This window comes from Salvelinus sp. IW2-2015, linkage group LG26, assembly GCF_002910315.2.
Source record: "Salvelinus sp. IW2-2015 linkage group LG26, ASM291031v2, whole genome shotgun sequence".
In the NCBI taxonomy this organism is placed as follows: domain Eukaryota; kingdom Metazoa; phylum Chordata; class Actinopteri; order Salmoniformes; family Salmonidae; genus Salvelinus; species Salvelinus sp. IW2-2015.
Window position 1 is genome coordinate 27,906,442 of NC_036866.1, and position 21,178 is coordinate 27,927,619.

At 43.8% G+C, this 21,178-nt stretch overlaps 2 protein-coding genes across 3 annotated transcripts; one reads left to right on the forward strand and one right to left on the reverse strand.

Annotated features, from left to right (window-relative positions):
- Positions 1 to 1,582: 1,582 nt before the first annotated feature.
- lepa (leptin a) lies at positions 1,583 to 3,341 on the forward strand. The gene is made up of 3 exons (XM_023972149.1): positions 1,583 to 1,647; positions 2,252 to 2,515; positions 2,678 to 3,341. Exons 2-3 carry the CDS (start codon positions 2,366 to 2,368, stop codon positions 3,053 to 3,055), a joined length of 528 nt encoding a protein of 175 aa, XP_023827917.1. The 5' UTR covers positions 1,583 to 1,647; positions 2,252 to 2,365; the 3' UTR covers positions 3,056 to 3,341.
- A 6,960-nt stretch (positions 3,342 to 10,301) lies between these two features.
- rbm28 (RNA binding motif protein 28) lies at positions 10,302 to 18,444 on the reverse strand. Of its 2 annotated transcripts, none has more exons than XM_023971373.2 (18): positions 18,017 to 18,444; positions 17,680 to 17,832; positions 17,448 to 17,554; positions 17,046 to 17,121; positions 16,412 to 16,504; positions 16,059 to 16,254; positions 15,513 to 15,691; positions 15,193 to 15,366; positions 14,939 to 15,012; positions 14,688 to 14,823; positions 14,548 to 14,612; positions 14,223 to 14,381; positions 13,795 to 13,944; positions 13,316 to 13,390; positions 13,063 to 13,231; positions 12,689 to 12,908; positions 10,891 to 11,008; positions 10,302 to 10,785 (listed from the first exon to the last, which is right to left on the reverse strand). In XM_023971373.2, exons 1-18 carry the CDS (start codon positions 18,132 to 18,134, stop codon positions 10,648 to 10,650), a joined length of 2,400 nt encoding a protein of 799 aa, XP_023827141.1. In that variant the 5' UTR covers positions 18,135 to 18,444; the 3' UTR covers positions 10,302 to 10,647. The 2 variants fall into 2 exon arrangements, with proteins under 2 accessions (XP_023827141.1, XP_023827139.1); XM_023971371.2 differs by having other exon boundaries at positions 15,513 to 15,703.
- Between the last annotated feature and the right edge of the window lie 2,734 nt (positions 18,445 to 21,178).

Below are 21,178 nucleotides of genomic sequence, written 5' to 3' on the forward strand. Positions count from 1 at the left end.
TAAACAAATCAAAACATATGTTAGATTTGAGATTCTTCAAAGTAGCCACCTTGATGACATCTTTGCACACTCTTGGCATTCTCTCAACCAGCTTCATGAGGTAGTCACCTGGAATGCATTTGAATTAACAGCTGTGCCTTGTTAAAACATTACATTTGTGAAATTTCTTTCCTTCTTTATGCGTTTGAGCCAATCAGTTGTGTTGTGACAAGGTAGGGTTGGTATACAGAAGATAGCCCTATTTGGTAACAGTCAATATTATGTCAAGAACAGTTCAAATAAGCAAAAAGAAACGACAGTCCATCATTACGTTAAGACATGAAGGTCAGTCAATCCGGGGGGTGCTGGAGACTGTGACCAGGGCTGCTGTATTATTGTCACTGGGACCATCAGAGCTGTGTGACCAGAGTTCTGGGCACGATGACAGTGTCCCTCTGGCAGTGCTGTAATCAGACACTGCTGACCACTGTGATGCCTACTCCCTCCAGTCATCAGACACTGATCTGCTCCCTCCTGTCTCCAATGGTGTAAAGTACTTAAGTAGTACTTTAAAGTATTTTTACTTAAGTCATTTTTGGGGGCTATCTGTACTTTACTATTTATATTTTTGACTACTTTTACTTTTACTTCACTACATTCCTAAAGAAAAGTATGTACTCTTTACTCCATACATTTCCACTGACACCCAAAAGTACTCATTACATTTTGAATGCTTAGCAGGACAGAAAATGGTCCAATTCACACACTTATCAAGAGAACATCCCTGGTCATCCCAACTGCCTCTGATCTGGCGGACTCACTAAACACAAATGCTTTGTTTTTAAATGATGTCTGAGTGTTGGACTGTGACCCTGGCTATCCGTAAATTTTAAATAAAAATACAATTGTGCCATCCGTTTTTCTTAATATAAGGAATTTTAAATTATACGTGCTTTCACTTCTGATACTTAAGTTTATTTTAGCAACTACCTTTACTTTTTAAACTTAAGTATATTTAAAACCAAATACTTTTAGACTTTTACTGAAGTAATATTTTACTGGGTGACTTTTACTTGAGTCATTTTCTATTAAGGTATCTTTACTTTTACTCAAGTATGAGAATTGAGTACTTTTTACACCACTGCCTGTCCCCATGTTTTGGGTGTTGCAGTAGGTATTTACACTGTAATGACATTAACAGTCTCTCCCATACCAGTCAATAAGACACATACATCAATGAGATAGGGATCAGCCTAATGGTGACATACCCTCGGGTACGTATTGTAGTCACGCACGCACACACACACACACCACAGATAAGCACCTATATGAGCTAGCGGATCAGGGAACACCCTACTTTTCAAACATGTAAATGTACCATCCATGGAGAGATGAGAAAGAGAGCCAGGAGGTAGTGACATTCTCTGACAGATATCCACACAATCAGCAAATACACCAAATATATATGTGTGTGTGTATGTTTTGAACCTCCTGTCTCCTGTCCTGCTACCCAGACTACCGGGGGACTCTTGTGTAGAGGGGGAGGAGAGGTGAGTAAAGGGGAGGATGGGGGAGAGGTGAGAGTGAGTAAGAGATGAGTCAMCTGCCCTCAGCTATAAGAGAAGACCTGATGGAGCCTGGGAGTGACAAACACACAGACCCTCAGAGGTAAGATACTCTCTCCACTGCACTTTCTCTATCACTCTCTCTACTTCTATCATTTGCTTTATCACTAGTACTCTCTCTCTCTCTGTGTTAGTATGTGCTACTGAAATAATATGTACAGATTTGAACAGGTGATGTAGTGAAACTTTATCTTGTCCGTAATGCATGGTTTGGTTTGATTGTCTTTCGTGAAGTGAGGTGCCATTTCTTTAAATAAACATTTTACACTTAACTTTGAACTTTAGAAAGAACGTTTGAAAGGAAGCATGTGGAATATACAGCCAACCAAGTAGATCAGGTAGACTTGGTAGACTTGGTTCTGTCTGTTTTCAGTAGTATGGGTGTAGTACGGTGAATCTTATCTGTAGCCTATTTATCAGAGGGCAGGCTGTTCTCTCTTGGTAGGGATTTCACCCCCAACCCTCTGCCAAATATTGATTGGTCTAAAACAAATATTTATTCTCAACCAAAACATGCCATTGAAGTTTAGACTTTAAAAATAAGCAAATGTATATGAATATTATGGAAGTGCATGAGTGTATGTGTTCTGTAACAGACAATAAAAGAACAACCTGAACTTATAGGATGTATATCTGCCCTCCTACAGGAATACCTGTGCTATTCTTTATACATACACAGATTAAGCACCAGGTTCAAAACACACACATTGACACGCGTACACACATTCACGCGCATACACCTGTTCATACAGACTACAGATATGGATTGTTCCATGGCCCCCCTGGTGTCCTTTCTACTGGCACATTTCAGTATGGGGGCAGGAGCTTCACTGTCATTGGACATAGTGAGAACCAAGGTCAAATTCCTTGCTCAGACCATGGTGTACAGGACACAGATGGAAATCAAAAAGGTAATCAATCCATCTATCAATTAGTCAGTCAATCAATCATTAGTGTACTGACTAATGCAGTCTTTGGCTTGTTGATAAATGTGACTTGTAAAACAATGTTTAGTCTACATAAATCTTATTTTAATCACATCTTTCGCTCTCTCTCTCCCTCCCTCCCTCCAGCTCCCTTCCTCTTCTAACCTGGTAATCGACGGCCTGGAATTGTTTTTCCCGGCAGCTGCAGGAGACCAGCCTATAGAAGGCCTGCCTTCCATAGTAGAGACCATGGGGTTCTACCAGGACCTGCTGATCTCTCTAGACATGGCGGACCTCAAACAGCTGGTGGAAGACGCCTCCACTATGCGGGGTCAGCTGGAGAACTGGATGATGTCGCGCTGCCCAGGTCGCCAGCAGAAACAGACAGGAGAGGGTGGGTTGGAGGAGGCTCTGAAGGACAGTGTCAGGAAGTTTGGTCTGAGTGTGAGTCCAGTGGCACTAAACAGACTCAAGGGCTACCTCGATCGGCTACTGCTGAACCTGGATCAGCTCAGGTACTGCTGATCAACTGTTACTGACATAGATCATCACTGAGTGACTGAACTCAGATCCGTTTGTGCCATTCTGAACAACTGTTACTGACTATGACTGTCACTGAGTAACTGAACTTTGATCAACTCATGATCTGCTGAAAACCTAGAATGAGTTGAAGCAAGACTGGACAGTCATAAGTCTAAAGATTATTCTGGGTGTACTTCAGATCACAGTCACTATCAGTCACTAAGTTATTAAGACATGTTATATTGTATTTTATTCAGACAAGGATTCTAGCTTGAGGTATTTATTTCTACGAGGAAGAGGAAAAGAAAGCAGCTCTAATTTTTAGCATTATTTGTACCTCAGTCAGTGATGCAGGGGAAAATGTTTACTAAGCACGGAATCAGCTGAGTAATGCAAAATGTACACACACGTGCATACACGCTTAGTAATTCTGCTTGCTCCAGAGGACTGCTGTGTAGTGATGTCATGCTCACAGAGAGGGTTTCCTGAAATCCAAGACAGCCCCATGAAACCAGATGTTTTGATGTTAGAGCAGCGACAGAGAGTGAAGGTGTGGGAGAGAGAGGGGGCAAGATGTACATTCCTCTACAGCAGAGGCCTGTTCAGGAGGGTATACCGTTACAGTGCATTCAGATAGAAATACATTGTATAGGACAGATATGATTGTCTATCTCTTAGAGGAGTAATTTCAGCTCTATTTCATTACATTTCTATCGGCAACGTTCTGAAGATGACAGCTCACTGAACACATCCCAACTCAAATGAAATGACATCTTATTTGTCATAACAGGTGTAGACCTTACAGTGAAATGCTTACTTACTGCTTCTCTTCTTAACAGTATTAGCATTTATGTTATATATACTGTACTATATTTGTGTACATCGGAGTACCATTTTATGTACCTATTTAATGTTGGATGATATAAAAATGTTTCCTTTTCTATTTTTCTGTCTTTATCAGTCTTTTGTAAGCAAATGAATAATTTGATACACGTATTGACTAGGCCATTGAGTGGGTGAGAGGAACAGGTCAAGACCTACAGCAAACATTACAAATAGTCTATCAACAATATGTGGGTGTGTGATGGTGTTTCTACAATCCCACATTTCCAGAAACTGTAAAAACACATCAGAGCTACGCAATATTACCTTGATCACAGATGACCATTTGATTGAACAACACACCAACACCTATACACCGGGTTAGGGTAGCATAATTCTAGGGAACTATCAATAAATTCCCTGTTTTTCCAGAAATCCTGGTTGGAGACTTTCCTGCTCATTCCCTCCTGATCCGGGATCCTCCAAACAGTTTTTCAGGAAAACCAGGGAATTTATTGAAAGTTCCGGACTAACTAGATAGACAATTCAAAAAATATTGTCTAGTTTGGCTGGTTATGTCCCTAGTTAACTATTCAGCTATTAGCATGTATTAATGTCATGTCCGGCTGCAACTAGCCCACTCAGTCTCAGATCAGAATTAAACGTTCATCCATGTTCCTCAAACATCACATTTTGAAGTTGCTGCAAACATCAAATTTAGAAGTGTTTAAGGTTAAGTTTAGGCATTAACTCCACATTTTTAAGGTCATGGTTAAGTTTAGGCATTAACTCTGAAATCTTAAGGTTAGGCATTAACTCCGAATGGTTAAGGTAAGGTTTGGGATAGGCTTAAAACAAAAATCTCGGCCTCCCGAGTGGCAAGACGGTCTAAAGGTGCTAGAGGTGTTACTACAGACCGGGCTGTGCCACAACCGGCCGGGGCCGGAAGTCCTATATACAGCGTAGAATTGGCCCAGCTTCGTCTGGGTTCGGGGAGGGTTTGGCCGGTGGGGATTTACTTGGCTCATCGTGCTGCATCGACGTGCTCCATCGACTCCTTGTGGCGCGCTGACCCGCAGGCACCCAGCTTTCCTCTGACATATTGATGCAGCTGGCTTCCGGGTTAAGCTGGCGGGTGTTAAGGAGCGCGGTTAGATGGGTCATGTTTCGGTGGACGCATGACTCCACCTTCGTCTATCCTGAGACTGTTGGGGAGTTGCAACGATGAGACAAGATCGAAAATTGAGGAGAAAAAGGAGATAAAATACAAAATAAAATAAARAAATATTTAAAAAACGAATCTAAAACAACTTTCAATTGCTGGATAAGAAACTTGCAACCTTTGGAGTCAAAGGCAAATGCCCATCCATCATCCCCGTCCACAAAGGCCCGAGCAAAACCAAAACCTACACACTCAATGTTGCCCCTAGTGGCCGGTTTCCACTTCATCTCCTGACGTCCACAGACATACAGAACCAGTCACAAGTTTGCACACACCTTCTCATTCCAGGGTTTTTCATTATTTGTACTAATCAAAATTATCCAAAGTAGCCACCCTTTGCCTTGATGACAGATTTGCAAACTCTTGGCATTCTCTCAACCAGCTTCATGAGGATGTCACCTGGAATGCATTTCAATTAACAGGTGTGCCTTGTTAAAAGTTATTTTGTGGAAATTCTTTCCTTCTTGATGCATTTGAGTTGTGTTGTGTTGTGACAAGGTAGGGGTGGTATACAGAAGATAGCCCTATTTGGTAAAAGACTAAGTCCATACTATGGCAAGAACAGCTCAAATAAGCAAAGAGAAGTGACAGTCCATCATTACTTTTAGACATGAAGGTCAGTCAATGCGGAACATTTCAAGAACTTCAAGAAGTTTCTTCAGGTGCAGTCACAAAAACCATGAAGCGCTATGATGAAACTGGCTCTCATGAGGACCGCCACAGGAAAGGAAGACCCAGAGTTACCTCTGCTGCAGAGGATAAGTTCAATAGAGTTACCAGCTTCAGAAATTGCAGCCAAAATAAATTCTTCACAGTTCAAGTAACAGACACATCTCAACATCAACTGTTCAGAAGAGACTGTATGAATCAGGCCTTCATGGTCGAATTACTGCAAAAAAACACTACTGAAAGGACATCAATAAGAACAAGAAACTTGCTTGGGCCAAGAAATATGAGGCACGGACATTAGACCGGTGGGAATCTGTCCTTTGGTCTAATGAGTCCAAATTTGAGATTTTTGGATCCAACCGCCATGTCTTTGTGAGACGCAGATTAGGTGAACGGATGATCTCTGCATGTGTGCTCCCCACTGTGAAGCATGGAGGAGGAGGTATGATAGTGCTTTGCTGGTGACACTGTCTGTGATTTATTTAGAAATCAAGGCACACTTAACCAGCATGGCTACCACAGCAATCTGCAGCGATTCGCCATCCCATCTGGTTTGCGCTTGTGGGACTATCATTTGTTTTTCAACAGGACAATGACCCAACACACCTCCAGGCTGTGTAAGGGCTATTTGACCAAGAAGGAGTGATGGAGTGCTGCATCATATGACCTGGCCTCAACAATCACCCAACCTCAACCCAATTGAGTGCAGAGAGCCGGCACAGGACGTACCGGGCTGGGGAGGCGCACTGGAGGCCTGGTGCGTGGAGCCGGCACAGGTGGCACCGGACTGATGACACGCTCTTCAGTGCGAGTGTGGGGAGCCGGCACAGGACGTACGGGCTCGGGGGCGCACTGGAGGCCTGGTGCGTGGAGCCGGCACAGGTGGCACCGGACTGATAACACGCTCTTCAGGGCGAGTGCGGAGAGCCGCCACAGGACATACCGGGCTGGGGAGGCGCACTGGAGGCCTGGTGCGTGGACCGGCACAGGTGGCACCGGACTGATGACACGCTCTTCAGGGCGAGTGCGGGAGCCGGCACAGGACGTACCGGGCTGGGGAGGCGCACTGGAGGCCTGGTGCGTGGAGCCGGCACAGGTGCACGGACTGATGACACGCTCTTCAGGGCGAGTGCGGGGAGCCGGCACAGGACGTACCGGGCTGAGGAGCGCACTGGAGGCCTGGTGCGTGGAGCCGGCACAGGTGGCACCGGACTGTATGACACGCTCTTCAGGGCGAGTGTGGGGAGCCGGCACAGGAACGTACCGGGCTGGGGAGGCGCACTGGAGGCCTGGTGCGTGGAGCCGGCACAGGTGGCACCGACTGGATGCAGATCTTCAGGGCGAGTGCGGGGAGCCGGGACAGAACGTACCGGGCTGGGGAGGTGCACTGGAGGCCTGGTGGCCTTGTTGGACACTAAGAAAGCTTTGTTGTAGAGCGTTTTACACAACATCCGGGGAGGGGCCAGCTGAGTATAAGACTGGATCATCTGCATATAAATGGATGAGAGAGCTTCCTACTGCCTGAGCTACTGTATGTTGTTGATGTAAATTGAGAAGAGCGCAGGGCCTAGGATCGAGCCTTGGGGTACACCCTTGGTGACAGGCAGTGGCTGAGGCAGCAGATATTCTGACTTTATTGCACTCTTTGAGAGAGGTAGTTATTAACAAACCAGGTCCAAGACCCTTCAGAGACACCAATACTCCTTAGTCGCTCCACAAGAATGGAATGGTCTACCGTATCAAAAGCTTTGGCCAAGTCAATAAAAATAGCAGCACAACATTGCTTAGAATCAAGGGCAATGGTGACATTATTGAGGACATTTAAGGTTGCAGTGATACATCCATACCCTGAGCGGAAACCAGATTTCATACCAGAGAGAATACTATAGACATCAAGAAAGCCAGTCAATTGATTATTGACAAGTTCTTCCAACACTTTTGATAAACAAGGCAAAATAGAAATAGGCCTATAACATTTAGGATCAGCTTGATCTCCCCCTTTAAATAAAGGACGAACTGTGGYTGCCTTCCAAGCAATGGGACCCTCCCCAGAGAGGAGACACTGGTTAAAAAGGTCAGAGGTAGGCTTGGCGATTATAGGGGCAGCAACCTTAAAGAAGAACTGGTCTAAACCATCTGACTCAGTTGTTTTTTTGGGTCAGGTTTAAGGAGCTCCTTTAGCACCTCAGACTCAGTGACCGCTTGCAGGGAGAAACTTTGTAACGGGGCAGGGGAAAAAGAAGGATGAGCATCGGGGCTAGTCGCATTAGAATGGGGTGGGAGATGATGAAACTTTGGACGGGCAAGGAGGCATGGCTGAGTCCACTAGGAATCCTGACTTAATGAAGTGGTGATTAAAAAGCTCAGCCATGTGCTTCTTGTCAGTAACAACCAAATCATCAACTTTAAGGGACATGGGCAGCTGTGAGGAGGAGGGTTTATTCTCCAGGTCTTTAATCGTTTTCCAGAACTTCTTGGGGTTAGACCCACTGAGAGAGAACTGCTGCTTAAAGTAACTAACCGGACAGGTGGCACCATTTCTCCTTCACCCAAATCCAGATAGCTGATGTTCTGAAAGAGCTGCAAAATCTGGACCCCTACAAGTCAGCCGGGCTAGACAATCTGGACCCTCTCTTTCTAAAATGATCTATCGAAATTGTTGCAACCCCTATTACTAGCCTGTTCAACCTCTCTTTCGTATCGTCTGAGATTCCCAAAGATTGGAAAGCTGCCGTGGTCATCCCCCTCTTCAAAGGGGGTGACATTCTAGACCCAAACTGCTACAGACCTATATCTATCCTACCCTGCCTTTCTAAGGTCTTCGAAAGCCAAGTTAACAAACAGATTACCGACCATTTCGAATCCCACCGTACCTTCTCCGCTATGCAATCTGGTTTCTGAGCTGCTCATGGGTGCACCTCAGCCACGCTCAAGGTCCTAAACGACATCATAACCGCCATCAATAAGAGACATTACTGTGCTGCCGTATTCATCGACCTGGCCAAGGCTTTCGACTCTGTCAATCACCACATTCTTATTGGCAGACTCGACAGCCTTGGTTTCTCAAATGATTGCCTCGCCTGGTTTACCAACTACTTGTCAGATAGAGTTCAGTGTGTCAAATCGGAGGGCCTGTTGTCCGGACCTCTGGCAGTCTCTATGGGGGTGGCACAGGGTTMAATTCTCGGGCCGACTCTCTTCTCTGTATACATCAATGATGTTGCTCTTGCTGCTGGTGATTCTCTGATCCACCTCTACGCAGACGACACCATTCTGTATACTTGTGGCCCCTCTTTGGACACTGTGTTAACTAACCTCCAGACGAGCTTCAATGCCATACAACTCTCCTTCCGTGGCCTCCAACTGCTCTTAAATACAAGTAAAAACTAAATGCATGCTATTCAATCGATCACTGCCCGCACCTGCTCGCCCGTCCAGCATCACTACTCTGGACGGCTCTAACTTAGAATACGTGGACAACTACAAATACCTAGGTGTCTGGTTAGACTGTAAACTCTCCTTCCAGACTCACATTAAGCATCTCCAATCCAAAATTAAATCTAAAATGTGCTTCCTATATCGCAACAAAGCATCCTTCACTCATGCTGCCAAACATGCCCTCGTAAAACTGACCATCCTACCGATCCTCGACTTCGGTGATGTCATCTATAAAATAGCCTCACTCTACTCAACAAATTGGATGCGGTCTATCACAGTGCCACCCGTTTTGTCACCAAAGCCCAATACACTACCCACCACTGCGACCTGTACGCTCTCGTTGGTTGGCCCTCGCTTCATACTCATCGCCAAACCCACTGGTTACAGGTTTTCTACAAGTCTCTGCTTGGTAAAGCCCCGCCTTATCTCAGCTCACTGGTCACCATAGCAGCACGCGCTCCAGCAGGTATATCTCACTGGTCACCCCCAAAGCCAATTCTTCCTTTGGCCGCCTCTCCTTCCAGTTCTCTGCTGCCAATGACTGGAACAAACTGCAAAAATCACTAAAGCTGGAGACTCTTACCTCCCTCACTAGCTTTAAGCACCAGCTATCAGAGCAGCTCACAGATCACTGCACCTGTACATAGCTCATCTGTATTTAGCCCATCCAATCTACCTCATCCCCATACTGTATTTATTTAACTTGCTCCTTTGCACCTCAGTATCTCTACTTGCACATTCATGTTCTGCACATTCTACCATTCCAGTGATTAATTGCTATATTGTAATTACTTCGCCACCATGGCCTATTTATTGCCTTAACTCTCTTATCCTACCTCATTTGCACATGCTGTATATTGATTTTTCTACTGTATTATTGACTGTACGTTTGTTTATCCCATGCGTAACTCTGTGTTGTTTGTGTCGAACTGCTTTGCTTTATCTTGGCCAGGTCGCAGTTGTAAATGAGAAGTTGTTCTCAACTACCTACCTGGTTAAATAAAGGTGAAATAACTTCTTYTTTTTATGTGGATGTTCCCAAAATGTATTGATTCTTTGAAAAATGTTCATGAATCACAGATGACCATTTAACATAAATACAGACAGCCTAAACAAACTTCTTTAATAAAAACGTCAGTCATTTACATTTTTGAAAGCTCTGATATTCTTTACATTATTATTGACCAATAGTTAACATGAACATAAAACACAGTACAGAGTAAAGCATCAGCATCTGTTGTGAAGAACACACACATTGTTTAACATGTGCTTCAAGCTGATGCAGTCTGTCAGAGTCAGGGTCAATTCAGGAAGTGAATTATATTCAGATATTCCATCTCTTAGCTTTCCTTTACCACTGATGGCACACCACACGTTGTGTACAACATGAGGACACAGACATATGACAGTGTATTACGCCGGACTCTATCTCTCTCTCACACAACTAACTGTTGAACCACTTGTTCTTCTTGATGGTTGTGGTCTTGTTGCCGCCCATCAGTTTCCTCTTGTACTGTTCAACCAGGTTGTCAAAGCGGTCATCCTCTTGGCTCCTAAACCGCTTCTTGGCCCCCTTAGCGCTCTGGAAAACAATTGAAGACAGTTCAATGTATTACCTGTTCTTGGGGCCACGACATGCAGACATGGGTAATGTGTGTGTGTGTGTGTGTGCGCGCGCGAGTGTAACCTTTGTTCTGGGCTGTGTAGGTTTCTCCAGTGATGTTCCTCCCTGAAGCTCTCTCCTGCTGGGCCGGTTCTTGGGCTTCTTAAGCTGGGCAGGCTGCTGCTTCCCCTTATCACGTGCCCTGCACAACGAAAATTATACCATGTAGTTTGGGTTACATTATGATAGGTAAAGTACAGTTGAAGTCGGAAGTTTACATACACCTTATCCAAATACATTTAAACTCAGTTTTTCACAATTCCTGACATTTAATCCTAGTAAAAAGTCCCTGTCTTAGGTCAGTTAGGATCACCACTTAATTTTAAGAATGTGAAAATGTCAGAATAATAGTAGAGAATGATTTATTTTATTTCTTTCATCACAGAAGTTTACACACTCAATTAGTACTCAATTAGTATTTGGTAGCATTGCCTTTAAATTGTTTAACTTGGGTCAAACGTTTTGGTTAGCCTTCCACAAGCTTCCCAAAAAAAGTTGGGTGAATTTTGGCCCATTCATCCTAACAGAGCTGGCGTAACGGAGTCAGGTGTGTAGGCCTCCTTGCACACACTTTTTCAGTTCTGCCCACAAATATTCCATAGGATTGAGGTCAGGGCTTTGTGATGGCCACTCCAATACCTTGACTTTGTTGTCCTTAAGACATTTTGCCACAACTTTGGAAGTATGCTTGGGGTCATTGTCCATTTGGAAGACCCATTTCCGACCAAGCTTTAACTTCCTGACTGATGTCTTGAGATGTTGCTTCAATATATCCACATAATTTTCCATCCTCATGATGCCATCTATTTTGTGAAGTACACCAGTCCCTCCTGCAGCAAAGCACCACCACAACATGATGCTGCCACCCCCGTGTTTCACAGTTGGGACGGTATTCTTCGGCTTGCAAGCCTCCCCCTTTTTCCTCCAAACATAATGATGGCTATTATGGCCAAACAGTTATATTTTTTTCAGACCAGAGAACATTTCTCCAAAAAGTACGATCTTTGTCCCCATGTGCAGTTGCAAACCGTAGTCAGGCTTTTTATGGCGGTTTTGGAGCAGTGGCTTCTTTCTTGCTGAGCGGCTTCTCAGGTTATGTCGATATAGGACTCGTTTTACTGTGGATATAGATACTTTTGTACCTGTTTCCTCCAGCATCTTCACAAGGTCCTTTGCTGTTGTTCTGGGATTGATTTGCACTTCTCGCACCAAAGTACGTTAATCTCTAGCAGACAGAACGCGTCTCCTTCCTGAGCGGTATGACGGCTGCATGGTCCCATGGTGTTTATACTTGCGTACTATTGTTTGTACAGATGAACGTGGTACCTTCAGGCTTTTGGAAATTGCTCCCAAGGGTGAACCAGACTTGTGGTGGTCTGCAATTTTTTTCTGAGGTCTTGGCTGATTTCTTTTGATTTTCCCATGATGTCAAGCAAAGAGGCTCTGAGTTTGAAGGTAGGCCTTGAAAWACATCCACAGGTACACCTCCAATTGACTCAAATGATGTCAATTAGCCTATCAGAAGCTTCTAAAGCCATGACAGAATTTTCTGGAATTTTCCAAGCTCTTTAAAGGCACAGTCAACTCAGTGTATGTAAACTTCTGACCCACTGGAATTGTGATGCAGTGAATTATAAGTTAAATAATCTGTCTGTAAACAATTATTGGAAATATTACTTGTGTCATGCACAAAGTAGATGTCCTAACCGACTTGACAAAAYTATAGTTTGTTAACAAGAAATTTGTGGAGTGGTTGAAAATTTTGTTTTAATGACTCCAACCTAAGTCTATGTAAACTTCCGACTTCAACTGTATGTGTTACCTGATCTTTGGGCCATGGTGAGAAGGTAGGGCTAGAACCTTCCGTCTTTTCTTTCCATCCTCCAGTTCTACATGTTCTAGAACCGGGGTGGTCTGGAAGCCTGCATACTGCCGGCCCTGCTTCTGGCCCTGTGGCTGGGTCTGGGCATGGAACAGGGTCTGGTCCTGTGGCTGGGTCTGGGCATGGAACAGGGTCTTGGCCTGTGGCTGGGGGGGAGGTACTAGACGAGAGAGAAAGAAAAGCGAGAGAAATGTCAGAAACAACAAAAAAGCAAAAACAAAGACAGAAAAAGGAGGGAAAATAGAACTTCCACCAGAAATGGTGAGCTGTTTGTATTATATTCAGGGTTAGGGCAGAAATGTACAGCGTCATACCTCCATCCTTTCTGTCCTGGCCGGATGGTAACGACTGTGTCTGCGTCTTCGCTGGCCCCTCCTTCGTTACCATGGCACTCTGGGTTTTAGACGCACACCTCTGAGGTCCAGTCTTGCCTCCAGACTGCGGCTTCCCTCCTCCCTGAGGGCCCCGCCCCTTGAAACGCTCCTGGTAACCATGGAGAGAAAATTGTTACTCTTCATTTTAATCATCACAAACCAACACACACACACACACAGAAGAGAGACACACCGTGAMATGTTGTTGTCGGATTTCTTTCATCTTCAGCTTCTTTCCATCTTCAAGAGAGAACTCAGCGATGGGCCTCTGTAGACAGACACCACACAGTAAATCACACAAGAAAAGAAACTTTAATAACAACCTATGAATAGTCTTTTCAATAACACATTCTCATAATTTAGCAAGAAAACTGTAAAAATTGATCAGATGCTGTAGGTTGCCAAACCAAACATGAGTATGTGTAATTCAACATTCTCCTCAATATTGATGACTACAATGTTTGAGTCCATATCCAATGTTATTCCGATATAAATTACTGCAAGTTACTGACATCAGCTACTGAGATGCAAAGACAACATTCGGAAAAATAACCTGGGATTTACACTCTCAAACACAACTGCATTCTGTCCAGGACAAGGTTAAAGACGTACTCTGGACTCATGTGTGCATAACACACAGATCAACAATGACACAGCGGCACACACACACACCTTGGTGTTTCCGTAGATGTCAGGGTTGTTGTTGAGGTATCGAAGTGTCTTCAGAGCGTGTTCATGTTCTTGGAACTGAACGAAGCCGTAACCTAGCGACCGGCCTAACACCTGACCACGCTCCGGCTTCTTATCATACATCACCCTGCACTGGGGGGGGGAAGAGGTGGGGTGGTGGTGCATACAGATGAAGATAGTGAGGAAAAGAAAAGGGAGAATAGAGGCAARTGGTAGACACAGAAAGAAGAGAAAATTGGGGAGAGATTGTAAAGAGAAATGAAAGGCCATTCAACATGGACAGGAAACTTTATAGGACAATAATGCTACCAGGTGGTCACTAACAGATCACCCGGATAGATGAGAAGACCTAATGACATAGATTTTAATCAGATGGAAACAGCTATGGAAATGTGGTAGTAGTTTCTTACCTCAGTAATGCGGACCACCTTGCCACCCCCTGCAGCTTTCAGGCAGAGTTGTCGTAGTTGTTTGACGTCTACAAATTTGGGCAGGTTGTGGACACACAAGCGGGTCTTAGACACAAACACATTAATGTCCCGTAGCTTGGTCCGCTTCAGGTCCTCAAACTAAGACAGGAAAGAGGAGAGCGTTAACAAATGTACACACTCCGGCCTTCCTCAAACAAACATACACTGAGGACACAAGCCCTCAGTTACCAACACAATGTTTTTGTGATTGGTTGTAAGACAACACTCTGATGCTTTGATTGGATGAAAAACAGGAAGTACTCACTCGGGTCCTCTTGGCCATGTCTGCTGCTGGAACACCCTCAGCTGCCTTCGTTCCTGCCCGTATCACTTAGAGAGAGAGAGAGAGATATGAGATGGAGGGGTGGGGAGAGGAGAGGAAAAGGGAGGAGAGAAGTAACTTACATCCCTCTCTAGCCAGGTAGATGTTTCTGGTCCCTGTATGAGTTTTAACCTTCTTGTCCTTTAGTTTGACGGCGTCCTCTCTGCTCACCGCCGCTACAACGTTCAGCTTCCTACCATCCACACGGATACCCCCGCTCTGAGACAGACAGACACACACAAACATGTTACCCCCAAACATAGATAACATCAATTCAAAACTCATCAGAAGAGATGAGTTTACATGAGTACTTTAACATTCTATTCCGTCTCACCTCTGACTCGTCCTCTGCAGCAGCAATGCATTTCTCTGCTGCTTCTTTAGACTTGAACTGAGCAAATGCAATACCTGACCAAACACAACAACACAGTCAACAACCATTACCAACCAACACAATCATGATTCAATGTTAACATATAGACTTCTATCTTCTGACTGGAATCACTTCATCGCATTGGTTAACTTTAAGAGGGGAGTGAGTCAGAGATAGAGAGAGATAATGATGTTGTGTTGGAGCCAGGACTATACCTTTAGAGTGTTCAGTGTCTGGGTGTAGGCAGATCTTGATGTACTTCAGTTCTCCATACTGCAGTAACACCTCTTCTAAGCCCTCCTCCTCCGTATCAAACGACAGGTTCCTGATGAAGATGGTTTTACCCTGATTAATATCTGATGGGAGGGGCTTCCTGTTGGCTGCACTATCTAGAGGAACAGAGAGTCAAAGAGAGAGAGAGAGAGAGAGCAAGAGAGAACCAGAGAGACAGAGGGAGAATAGTCAGASGGGTTCAAACGGAGGGCAAGGTGGAGCATACACACTTTAATCACAAGAAAAGACAACCGATTCATACCAGAATCCTCATCATCTTCATCTTCGTCATCATCTTTATCAGACGCAAGGTCACTTGTTTCATCGCAATCTGATTCCTGAGACTCTGCATCTTCATCCTCCTCATGATCCTCTCCATCCTCCTCTTCGCTCTCGTGCTCTGATGGGCTGTCTGGCTGCTGAGCTGGCTTAGAGATGACTCTGTAGAGAGGACTGTTAAACACAATAGTTCAACAAAAACTTGACTGTAGTACTCCAGTCCTCAGAACCAAAGGACAAAGTCAGGCCAAAGAAGACCAATTCAGACATGATAAATGTAGCGTAGGTCTAAATCATAGGTGTCAAACTCATTCCACGGTTGGCCGAGTGGCTGTGGGTTTTCGAAGGAACTCCCCACACCTGGTTGTGTAGGGCTGAATTTAAAGAAAAAAGAAAAACCTGCAGACACTAGGCCCTCCATGGAATACATTTGACACCCCTGGTCTAAATATTTACAGCCCATCATTCACTTTAGTTCAATAAACTGAGGACATACAGAAATACAGATTAAGACTGCAAAAGCTCATACTTGTTCTTTGAATGTGCTACTGTTTTTTTCTTCTTCTCCTCCTCCTCCTCTTCATCTTCCTCCACCTTCACCTCCTCTTCAGAGTCACTTTCAGGTGCCGCCTTCTCTGCTGCAACCTTTTCCTCTTTCTTAGCTCCTGGCTGAGTAGCGACAAACTTGTCTTTAGCCACAGCCCAATCCACAGCTACCTGCCTTCCTGTAAAGGATAGAGGATAGAATGACTTGATCAGAGTAGAGGAAGCTACAGTAGACTGTTGAGATGCTCCCCATCTTTATGCGAGATATTCACAGGGCAGAAAAAGGTGTCCGTCTCTCACACATACAAACACACACAGCAGGTTAAGGTGTCTCACCTTTGATCTCTTTCAGGTTTATGGCGTTCAAGGCCTTTCCTGCCTCCAAGACATTCTTAAACTGGACAAACGCAAAGCCCCTCATCTTCCCATCTGAAGATGAACAGAGTGAGGAATGGTCAGCCACCACATAGAAAACATGTTATTGACATTAAAGTTGTCTTAGCGCAACAAAATGCAACAAGGCTCAACAGTGCTTAGTGTGGTTGGGTGGTGATTGCACCAAGGCTCAACAGTGCTTAGTGTGGTTGGGTGGTGATTGCACCAAGGCTCAACNGGTGGTGATTGCACCAAGGCTCAACAGTGCTTAGTGTGGTTGGGTGGTGATTGCACCAAGGCTCAACAGTGCTTAGTGTGGTTGGGTGGTGATTGAACCAAGGCTCAACAGTGCTTAGTGTGGTTGGCTGGTGATTGCACCAAGAATCAACCGTGCTTAGTGTGGTTGGGTGGTGATTCGCTCAAAGTAATGGAATGTGTGCCATTTAGCAGACGCTTTTATCCAAAGTGACTTACAGTTATGCGTGCATACATTTTTATGTATAGGTGGCCCCGGGAATAGAACCCACTATCCTGGCCTTACAAGAACCATGCACTACCAACTGAGCTACAGAGGGCCTCAAAGTGAAGTCTGTACCTGGTTTGAGCGGGATGTTAGCCTCCATAACTGTCCCAAACTTAGCAAAGGTCTGCTTCAGATCCTCATTCGAGCACTGTGGGAACATAAAACATAAACATTCACAACTAACTAGGCAGCAGGTAGCCTAGCAGTTAGAGCGTTGGGTCAGTAACCGGAATATTGCTGGTTCGAATACCTGAACCGACAATGATGATGTGCCCTTGAGCAAGGCACTTAACCCTAATTTTCTCCAGGCGTGCCGTAATACTATGGCTGACCCTGTAAAACAACACATCTGGTGTACGTGACAATAAAACATCTTACATATTTTCTTAACTGCTGACAATAAAGCACCCTCACACAAAGCGGAGGACAAAGAGAAATATTGTTTATCTGTGTGAGTGTTTATGTGTTTCATACCTTGAAACTGAGATTCCTGATGATCAGTCTGGCTTTCCTTCTGTTTTTCTTTAAGCCTCTTTCAGATTTCTGTTCTTTTTGTGGTACTGGATCTTTTGGTGCCATGGCTGTGTTTTAGACAAGACCACAATACATATTTGAAACTCTAATTTCACCATCACAAATGTAAGATGGTTATGAATTACGTAGGTACCTAAATAGCAAACTAAGCATCCACATAAGTTTTACAAACCTGTTGTTCCCCTTTTCTTGTCGTTTAGTTTCTTCTTGGCCACCGACACGTTTATCTTCTGTCCATCATAGTCTTTCACCTCTCTCACAGCGCGCTGTGCATCCTCCTCCATGGAGTAGGTGACATACCCAAACCCCCGACATTTCTCTGCACCTGTAAGGACCACATGCCAGACTGTTGTTTAACTTCTCACACATATTGTTTAATATTATTACAAAGCATGACAGGGTCTGGCTTCTTGTAGTTTCATGACATGATGAAGTTGAAATAATCAGCACAATTTTACAAAGATGACAAATTAGCTAAGTTAGCTAACGTTAGCTAGTAGCCGTCTCACCTTTTTCCTTGACAACAAAGCAGTGCTTCACAGGTCCAATCTCAGAGAATATCTCCTCCAGGCGGTCGTTAGATGCATCTGCTGGCAAACTCCGGACGAATATTGTAAGGGCTGACATTGCTTATTCTGTGCTAAGACCTTACGTTTCTTGTTCTGATCACTGTTGCTTTTTGGTAGCCAGTCAACCAATGGAACACACTGGCAAGCTGACAAACTAGCTAGCTACTTTCTTTCCAACACTTCCAAATGTATACTCGCCACAGATAATTGTAAACTATGCAAACAAATAACCTTTACTTCCAATATATTGACAGTTTTATCAAAAGAATAGGAAAACTATGAAAGCATGGTAAGCGCAAATTTGTTCAAATGGTAAACACACGTTTTCCGAATAGGGCAGCCATCTTGGAATTGAAAGGAAGTTGTAATCCGTGATTTCCGGCAACTCTTCTTCTTCGTTATGACAGTAAGCGAACCAACTAGTCAGTGCATTCCTGCCACCGTGCATGTATCATGCAAAGCTACTAGCTGTATGTGCAGGCTTTTGCGCCATCCATCTAAAAAGACATGCATGTTTCCACCAACCAGAGTCAAACAAAGTCCAACATTAATGTTATTTTAACAATGATCTCCAAAAATAGAACACATGATAATAGCTAACACAAGTGKTCAGGGTGGTACTGGCAGATAATGACATGCAAAGGTTGGCAAAAAAAAATTCACTAAATCTAGGAACCAAATCATGTAAAGATCTTGTATAAAGAACATTTTAGAATTGGCATCCTTTCCAGTGTAAATATTTGAAAATCAACTAATGGAAACTGACAAATTCATCTCACTTCATGTTTTTATCCAGTTACGGGAAAATGGCACTTCTGTTGGAAAACATTGCATTGAAGAGTTGCAGTATGTCTTGACAAAACATTATTTATTTTAATAAAAATTCATGAAGATTGCATAGATAATTTTCAACATATACAATCACACATATCATATAATTGGCTCATTCATCCCCCTCCTCTCCCCTGTAACTATTCCCCAGGTCGTTGCTGCAAATGAGAACGTGTTCTCAGTCAACTTACCTGGTAAAATAACGGTAAAAAAATWAAAATAAAAAACAAATAGCAGTGTTTGTCTGTCATAATAAACTAATTTCACAATACACTTTGCACTATACTATTCATTTAACATAATAGAGATTGTCACCATGGAATGGTGCTGTTGAGGTATTCAGAGTTCTACGTAACCTACGTAATGCATTCACAGTGCAGAAGCTATATCACATATTACATGACATTTCTGGTGCAATTCCGAAACAATTACTTATTCTGCCAAAAGTCTACTAAACAAGTATCTAATTTATTATAATAGAAATGGGTAGTAGGTCAGCTTAAGAGTTACTGTAGTAGGACGTTCTTCGAGAATATTAAAAAGTGTAGACAAATCCCCACTATACCTACAGTGCTCAAACATGTAATTTGTAGATAAGTGAAGTGCAAACTGTCACATCTTGGTGTTGAGGGGGGCCTGAGTAACTACGGGGTGAAGGGCTAGGGAAATGGTATTCAAAGTCAGGGTCATGAACCTAAGCGGAGTCATGGGGGAACTGCAGTAGGGTCACCATCATTTAAATAAAATATACACAACCATTCAAAAGTTTGGGGTCACTTAGAAATGTCCATGATTTTGAAAGAAAAGCAAATTTTTTGTCCATTAAAATAACATCAAATTGATCAGAAATACAGTGTAGACATTGTTTATGTTGTAAATGACTATTGTAGCTGGAAACGGCTGATTTGTTATGGAATATCTACATAGGCGTACAGAGGCCCATTATCAGCAACCATCACGCCTGTGTTCCAATGGCACGTTGTGTTAGCTAACCCAAGTTTATAATTTTAAAAGGCTAATTGATCATTAGAAAACCCTTTTGCAATTATGTTAGCACAGCTGAAAACTGTTGTTCTGATTAAAGAAGCAATAAAACTGCCATTCTTTAGTCTAGTTGAGTATCTGGAGCATCAGCATTTATGGGTTCGATTACAGGCTCAAAATGGCTAGAAACAAAGCACTTTCTTCTGAAACTCGTCAGTCTATTATTGTTCTGAGGAATGAAGACAAATTCCATGTGAAAAATTGCCAAGAAACTGAAGATCTCGTACAACGCTGTGTACTACTCCCTTCACAGAACAGCGCAAACTGGCTCTAACCAGAATAGAAAGAGGAGTGGGAGGCACGGTACACAATTGAGCAAGAGGACAAGTACAATAGAGTGTCTAGTTTGAGAAACAGACGTCTCACAAGTCCTCAACTGGCAGATTCACTAAAAAGTACCCGCAAAACACCAGTCTCAACGTCAACACAAAATGGCGGCGGAAGAAATGGCAGCAGTTTTACGGGCACCCAACCAATTGTGCTACCATGTTTTTTTCACGTTATTTGTAACTTATTTTGTACATAATGTTTCTGCAACCATATCTTACGGCAAAAAAGAGCTTCTGGATATCATGACAGCGATCACTCACCTCGGATTAGACAAAGATTTTTTCCACAACAAAGACGACGCACAAGACATTCTCCAAACACCCCACAGGACCGACATCCCCGTTATTTGCAAGAGGAAGCGACGTAGGTACAGAGGACAAAGAGCCGGATGCCTGGTCAGGACCCGGCGAAGGCGACTGGGAAAGCTACCGTTACCGTCAATACTACTCGCCAACGTGCAATCATTGGACAATAAATTAGACGAGGTACGATCATGAATATCCTACCAACGGGACATCAAAAATTGTAATATCCTATGTTTCACGGAATCGCGGCTGAATGACGACATGGATATTCAGCTAGCGGGATACACGGTGCACCGGCAAGATAGAACAGCACACTCCAGTAAGACGAGGGGGGGCGGTCTGTGCATATTTGTAAACAACAGCTGGTGCACGAAATCTAAGGAAGTCTCTAGATTTTGCTCGCCTGAAGTAGAGTATATTGTGATAAATTGCAAGCCACACTACTTGCCTAGAGTTTTCAGCTATACTTTTCGTGGCTGTTTATTTACCACCACAGACAGATGCTGGCAATAAAACCGTACTCAGTCAGCTGTATAAGGAAATAAGCAAACAGGAAACCGCTCACCCAGAGGCGGCGCTCCTAGTGGCCAGA

Bases quoted from the DNA above. Each gene is read 5' to 3' on its own strand.
- lepa (XM_023972149.1), top strand. From the start codon at position 2,366: ATGGATTGTTCCATGGCCCCCCTGGTGTCCTTTCTACTGGCACATTTC. The intron at 2,516-2,677 runs GTAATCAATCCA...CCCTCCCTCCAG, and splicing joins CACAGATGGAAATCAAAAAG to CTCCCTTCCTCTTCTAACCT.